Raw genomic sequence first — 7,134 nt, forward strand, 5'->3', positions numbered from 1 at the left:
CTAGCGGGTTCAATCTGGACTTGCAAGCCACTGGGAAACCCTCTTGTTACGGATGGGCTGGCCTGCCGGCCCATGATTTGAGTTGCTCGCTTCCCGCGTCTCTTCTCGATCAGCATCATCTTCAGTGTTGACGATCGGGCTGCTGACACAATGTGTTCTACTTATAGGAGAAAAAAAATGTAAATGTCCCGGTAAAAATATGGGATTGGAAAAGGCTCGTTACGAAAAGCCTCCAACGACTCTGCGCATGGATAGATCACCCATCATCGTCCATACAGCCCTCCCCATCTGAAAAACGATCCGTCGGCCGAGAAACGGAGACCACGCCAGGGCCCACCTGCCAGTCTCCCAAACAACCTCAACATAAGTCCGCAGCCTCCTCCACTAAAACCCTAACAAGCCCCTCACTCCTCGTCGCCGAAACCCTTACTCGCCCCCGCCCCCGCCTCCCGCCGCCAAACACCCATCGCCATGCGACCACCGAGAGGCGGCGGAGGTTTCCGCGGACGCGGCGGCGACCGAGGTGGCCGCTTCGGTGGAGGCGGCCGCGGCGGCGGCGGCAGGGGCCGCTTCGGTGGAGGCGGAGGCGGGTTCCGCGACGAGGGCCCTCCAGCCGAGGTCGTCGGTGCGTGGTTTCTTTCAAGTCCTAACTGTCCGAGCCCTCTTCTTTTCGAGGCTCCGGTGAGTTTGATGTCTCTTGTTTTTTGTTTGTTTATTATGCAGAGGTGTCGACGTTCCTGCACGCGTGCGAGGGGGACGCGGTAACGAAGCTGACGAACGAGAAAGTGCCCTACTTCAACGCGCCCATATACCTCCAGAACAAGACCCAGATCGGCAAAGTCGACGAGATCTTCGGCCCCATCAACGAATCAGTAAGCGCTTTCTTCCCCTCATCATCAATATAGTGCCTGCAAAGTTTTGACCAACTGGTCCATCTGTTGTTAGGTAGGATTTTTTTGCTTTGTTGGAGTTAGCAGTTTACAACTTCAAATTTAGAGTCTTGAATCTCAAGGCATGTGAGAAGTGAGTTTGGTTCTCCATTTAGTACAGTTGAAAATGTTTGTTTTGGCTGTGTGGCAATGCTGTAGCGTGTTTAATAATTAGGTGCAACTTTTAAGATGACTGAATGCCTTACCTGATTGTTTTTTTACCTCTGTTGTTATCATTGCTCTAAATTTTAGGTCTGCTCATGCTGCATATCTTATAAGTTTGTATTGTCTGTAGTATCATACTGCATATCTTATAATTTTGTATTTTCTGTAGTATTTCTCGGTCAAGATGTTTGAGGGAGTCATTGCAACATCTTACAACGAAGGTGACAAGTTCTTCATTGACCCCATGAAGCTGCTGCCCCTCTCACGCTTCCTGCCGCAGCCAAAGTAATGATCTGTTTACTTTGTCATTTCTTTTGCATTATTTACTCTTCAGTCTTGAATATGAAACTTAGCAACATGTCTTTTCATGGCTAACTCTTATTCAGTTCGTACTGTATTGATAAGTTTGAACTGACTACATTCTTCGAACTTGAAACCAGCAGTGTCAAAACACTTGCATACTGTCTCTGTGAAAGAGGCTATAGGATTTTCCTAAGTCAAAACTTTGTTAAGTTTGACCAAGTCTATATAAAAATATCAGCAGCATTCTTAGCATTATTATGAAACGAATGGAGTACCATAAGTGTACATGTGGAAAATGCACATGAGAAACCAAATAAAGTGTTCAGCATTTGTCTAGTTACAGCTTGATAACTTGTTAGTTGTTTGATAGTCTTTTGCTTTGCTTGTTGTATGCAGGGGCTTGACTCCAAGAGGTGGTGGTCGAGGTGGAAGAGGTGGTGGTCGTGGTGGATTTGGTGGCCGTGGTGGATTCCGTGGAAGAGGTGCACCAAGGGGTCGTGGACCTCCCAGGGGTGGAGGGCGTGGTTTCAGAGGACGAGGCAGATTCTAGGATGTAGTTTTAAGTTTGCTGTTTGTTGAAACATGATGCTCTACATTATCTGTTCAGCTGGAAACATTATGCTAAGTCAGCTGTGAGCGCACTTTGTGTGGAAATTGAATTCTTTGTGAAACAAAGTCTTGTATCTCTTTCTTAGTCATGCATTCATTGTGGAACAAAGTCTTTGTATCTCTTCCTAAGTCATGCATTGATTGTTAAACGCTTTTCCGTTGTTCCTTGTTTCTTAAAGCCGTTGCAGAAATGTGTTGCCCAGCATGTCAGTGTAAATTTTTGAAACAAGTCAGTGTTTTAGTTTCTCTTGTAGATATTCAAACCTGTGCAGTACATAAACTAGCCTGTTAATTCAGCTAGCATTGAAGCCTGCATCCAGGATTGTATAGTAATTGTGCAGATGATACAACTCAACAGACAACCAAATGCAATTTTGTTTTGGCAGATTTAGCAAACTACATGGCCTTCGGACCAACAAACCAAAGCATACAGCTGACAAATTATTACTCCCTCCGTAAAGGTGGTATGTAGCTAAAATATATATGTAGTTTCTATACATGCGCAAAATACACTAAAAAGGCTTCCTCTTGTCTGGAAATATTATACTACTACATTCAGAGCTCTTCCTGGTATAAGTGCGGATGGCTACAAAACTCCAACTCGGTGTTGCTTGTTCTTGAGGTATGTTTTTGATAGAACCCTTTTCCCATACATGTGGCTTTGCATTGCAGCAGCGTGTGGCCTAATGGCCTCGACAAAGGTGGTATGTAGCAGCCCCTGCATGATTAAACATACTTGATAAGAATTTACGCTTTTTGGCTGGGGGTGCATCAATGTTTTTTACCTTGCAATGTTCAAGAGCTGTTTGAATAACGAAATTGCCGTACTGATCCACCATAATATGCTGCAACTTGGGATCGTTGATAAGTTCTTGGATGATTTTGTCACGCATGTGCTGGGGCGCTCGCTTCAGACAGTTTTCCACCACATGGCTACCACATTTCTGAATTGACAGATACCCAAAATGACCCTCCAGCTCATCAACTATTTTCGATGTCGCCCATTCAATGCCGTGGTTGAGAATTGACTGAATAACGTAGTTCCTGCAAGGTATGGTCGCATTATCTATCTCTTCAGATAGTCCCTCCATCCCATAACATAGCACGTGTTTTTTTTCCGCAAAACTCAAGCTTCACAAGCCTTGACCAAGTTTATAGAGAAAATTATCTATATCTACAATACCGCATGAACCTAAAATTTATGGTGAATCTAATGCTATTGATTTGGTATCCTAGATGTTTACAAAACCTAATACTCACTATATTTCAGGACAGAGGGAGTACTAGTTAAGGATAAGAGCCATACCCAAATCGATCATCGGCAAGGGTTTGAGCACTGGATATAATATTGCTTAACAAGTTGAACTTCTGTTCATCATCTGAATGTTCGATGCATTTTTGAATGCTACAACAGCCTTGTTGATGTGTTGCTAGTCCAAGATAGTGCAATGTAGCAGCATCAAGAAGGAACTACAGCAATTATAAAGCATCCACAAGTTAGAGTAGAACATAGATGATAATAAGTTATATAGATAAAAAAATTTAATTCCTGATGCAAAGTGCGTGGATATTTAACTATGCCAAGAAAAATAGATTATTGCAAAGAGCCTAAGAAAAGACTAATCAGTAAAAATTAGAAACTTGTGTGCCAGTAAGCAATATTCTACAGACATTCTTTAACACAAACAACCTTTTTTTTGCAGGTTTAACACAAACAACTTGAATGCATATAATGCGTAAAAGGTACAGAAATTTCCATAATTAAATCGGATGATTAGCAGTAACATACCGCTTTGGACTCCGGTAACAGTTTCTGCAGGCATCGGTTTGCAACATGACTGCCATTAGGATCTAGCATCAAATGCATTGCTCCAGGACTCAATGCAGACACAAGCTTAGAAACTTGATCCGGATTATTTACAGTTTCAATTATCTTTTGCACTGCACGAGTCCTGAACATTTTTTTTTCCAAAAAGATATGAAATATAAGCAATAACTATATATAAGAATAAAGCAAGTGATCAGATTGCTCATACCCATGCATGTTGCAAGAAACTGCTATAAGATCTCCAGGCGTTTTAGTAACTTCACATAATATGCGCATCCGTTGATCATCACTGCACCCTTCAAGCAGTTTCTGCACTAAATAGTTGCCAAATGGATCGACCATAAGTTCACCAATATGATCAATTATTTCAGCAAAGACTCTTTTGACATCCTCTTGGCTGCCTTGAGCAAATACTTTTTGCAGAAAGCGGCAGCCATTCTGATCCTTAGCCAACATATAGATTCGCCCAGCAACTTCGTCAACTGAATTATAATTCAGCTCACATGGTTTCATGACCAAGGGCAGAAGCTGGGAGTTTGGTCTGTCGGGGTGCAATGAATAGTTACTATGAATATCAAGATGGTTATGTGCACTACTAGTTCTTCCATCCCTACCAATGCAACCATCTACAGGAGTACTCTTGGAACTTCTTACTGAATTTGCCCCATCAGCCCTCATCCGCAGCTTTTCTGGATAACTTACAATGCTGATATTATCTGAAATCTGATGGCGTGAGAAACCATTAGACAAAGAGTAAAACTTGTCAACTTGCTGACGGAAGTTACTACTGCCACATGGACTGTCAGCAGACAATGTGCAATGAAAACTGGTCAGCTGGGTATTTCTCTTCTGAAAGGCAGCACCATTAGAGTAAGGATCCTCAATTCCCATTCCCTGTCGATGAATATTAGGTGTTTCAATATGTGATGTGCCGTTTGCAGAAGTGCAAGCTGCAGCCTGTTGATGTCTCCTACTTCGACGAACATCTGACCTAGCAACCTGTTGCAACTGTGGGCAAACATAATGTGGTTGCAGCATCGCGTATCTTGGTGTTTCTGTACCATGCTGCCACATGATGTTTGAATCAAATGGCTGACTATAAGGTGCATACAGCTGAGACTGTACATCCAGATAAAACTGCTGCTCGATGGGTGAAGTTGACAAAGCAGATTGGTGGTAAGGATCACTGGAAAAAATATCCAGGTTGTGCATCACTGAGCCCCTTGAGAAATTCTCGAAGTGTGGTGGAAATCTGTAAGCTTGTTCTTGGTGTCCAACAGTTAGTTCGTCTGGTTTCTCATTAACATGTTCAGCACAGAACGTCAAATCATCTTGAACAATTGCAGGCACAAGCGACGGGTTCAATGTAACATCTGGAGGCGTAATCCCTGAGTGATAATTTGCAGGGCCAGATGCATAGTACCCATTTACTGGCGGAAAATCTCTGGTACTTGTGAGAGAATCAGCTGTATAATTCTTGAAGCTCATGTCCCCAAAAGCAGATGCTAACGACTGCTCGTCAGGTAGACCATCACTAGGGAACTCCACAACACTCTTATTGCTTTCAATCATCGCAGAATCATACATTGTGAACCGTGGAGAAGGCAATGGCCTTCTCATCTTAGCCCCGCCTGCCTGTGAAGTACTACCACTCATGTAGTGGATCCCCATGTCACCAACATTGCGCAATTCAGCACCAGGAATCCTGTCAACAAAAGCTCCAAACTTGGAACAATCCTGAATACTCTGCGATTCCCCCATGCCAGGAACAGGATGATCTATGAAACACGGCTCAAATCACACAATGCAGGTAGCGGCAATGGTCCTGCAACACCAGGAGTTTCATGTTACAGTCGGAGGTCATAAAGAAGAGGCAAAACCACATGTGAACATAAAAAAAGGCTTTACACAAAGACAGCAGGCGTTGAAGAAACCACAAGAAGATTTGGACGAACGCAGAAGAATTTGTTAAACAAGACATAAAGCTGGCAATCGAACAGAAGGAATAGTGCGGAAATTTGATCCTCACAGCACCACAAAGACGGCATCAAACAATGCACATGGATACCTAAATCAGAACTAAGCAGGGAAAGAAATCAAACCAGCCCATATTTCCATCATCCGATGGTCCAAATCCGCGAGCGGATTACACAAATATCATAATGTCATCAACTGCAGGGGAGTCGGGGATCAAGAGTCCACCCATCGCTCAATCATCTCAAAATCCAAGTCCGATTAAGATGGCAAAACCCCAGAAAAACCCCCGATCACCACGGAAACAGGGCGCAATCCCCACCAAGAAGACGAACCAAAGGAAACCCGCCTCGAGTAATCCAACCTTGGAGATAACGAACCGAAGAAACCGATCGAAACAACGAGTAAGCTGATCTATCTAAACCGATGGACGATTCCCCAACATGGTCAAGCAAAATTAGCAGTGAAGAGAGAGAAAACACTATCGGGACGGGAGCAACCTTAGCGAAGGGGATTGCGATGGAGAATCCCAGGAATCGTGGAGAGATTAGGGTGAAACAACCTGCCGCGAAGGATCGGCCGGGGGAAGTCGGAGATATGTGGAGATTTTATTGGGAGGCTTGCGGGGGAAGGAGATGAAAAGAGGGGCGTTTCTGCTGGTGCATTTCCTTGGACTCTCTGCTCTCCTACACAACTTCATCTGCCTTTCTCTCTCCCAAAACAAGACTTTCTGACCTGGAAGGGAGAGAAACAGATATAGAGAGAGAAACTGTGGGCCCATACTCCATCCATCCATCCATGCCTGGATTTTATTGAAACCAAAATTACCCAAATCCTATTCGGATTTTATTGAAACCAAAATTACCCAAATCCTATTCGGCGCGCCTTAAGCGCCGAATATGCATTTGATACAGGGTGCATATCTCTTGGTAGAGGCAAATGTGTCCTAATATTTCGATGAGATGGTGGCTATCCGACTACGAACGTGCAAAACATCGTGCCTTAGCAATCGCTAAACCAACTTCTGAGGGGTTATTGACCACGCCGGAGCACGATCAACCTGACCACGATAGTCTATTTTCTGCGAACAAACTAAGAACAAGCAAGAAACTGAGATTGCAATCTGGATATTAAGAATATAAGATGAAAACTTTATTGATCAAGATGGGGTTCTATGACGTCTTGGTCTGGTCGTTGAACACAAACGAAGTACGCGAAGTTGTAGCTATGGCGAACTTTTAATCTAAATAAAACTCCCAAAATCTAAACGATGCCCTAAGGGCTGTATATATGAAGGAGAGAGGGGGGAATTTCATGGCCCTTGGA

At 43.6% G+C, this 7,134-nt stretch overlaps 2 protein-coding genes across 2 annotated transcripts; one reads left to right on the forward strand and one right to left on the reverse strand.

Moving 5' to 3' along the window:
* The first annotated feature begins 381 nt into the window (after nucleotides 1-381).
* Nucleotides 382-2,163, forward strand: LOC125551516 (putative H/ACA ribonucleoprotein complex subunit 1-like protein 1). Its single transcript, XM_048714776.1, has 4 exons — nucleotides 382-625; nucleotides 724-872; nucleotides 1,264-1,379; nucleotides 1,794-2,163. Exons 1-4 carry the CDS (start codon nucleotides 472-474, stop codon nucleotides 1,945-1,947), a joined length of 573 nt encoding a protein of 190 aa, XP_048570733.1. The 5' UTR covers nucleotides 382-471; the 3' UTR covers nucleotides 1,948-2,163.
* Nucleotides 2,164-2,447: 284 nt separating this feature from the next.
* Nucleotides 2,448-6,513, reverse strand: LOC125551515 (pumilio homolog 12-like). The gene is made up of 6 exons (XM_048714775.1): nucleotides 6,309-6,513; nucleotides 4,043-5,659; nucleotides 3,796-3,958; nucleotides 3,313-3,476; nucleotides 2,792-3,050; nucleotides 2,448-2,724 (listed from the first exon to the last, which is right to left on the reverse strand). Exons 2-6 carry the CDS (start codon nucleotides 5,593-5,595, stop codon nucleotides 2,593-2,595), a joined length of 2,271 nt encoding a protein of 756 aa, XP_048570732.1. The 5' UTR covers nucleotides 5,596-5,659; nucleotides 6,309-6,513; the 3' UTR covers nucleotides 2,448-2,592.
* Nucleotides 6,514-7,134: the final 621 nt, after the last annotated feature.

The sequence above is a fragment of the Triticum urartu genome, chromosome 4, assembly GCF_003073215.2.
Source record: "Triticum urartu cultivar G1812 chromosome 4, Tu2.1, whole genome shotgun sequence".
NCBI classification, from domain to species: domain Eukaryota; kingdom Viridiplantae; phylum Streptophyta; class Magnoliopsida; order Poales; family Poaceae; genus Triticum; species Triticum urartu.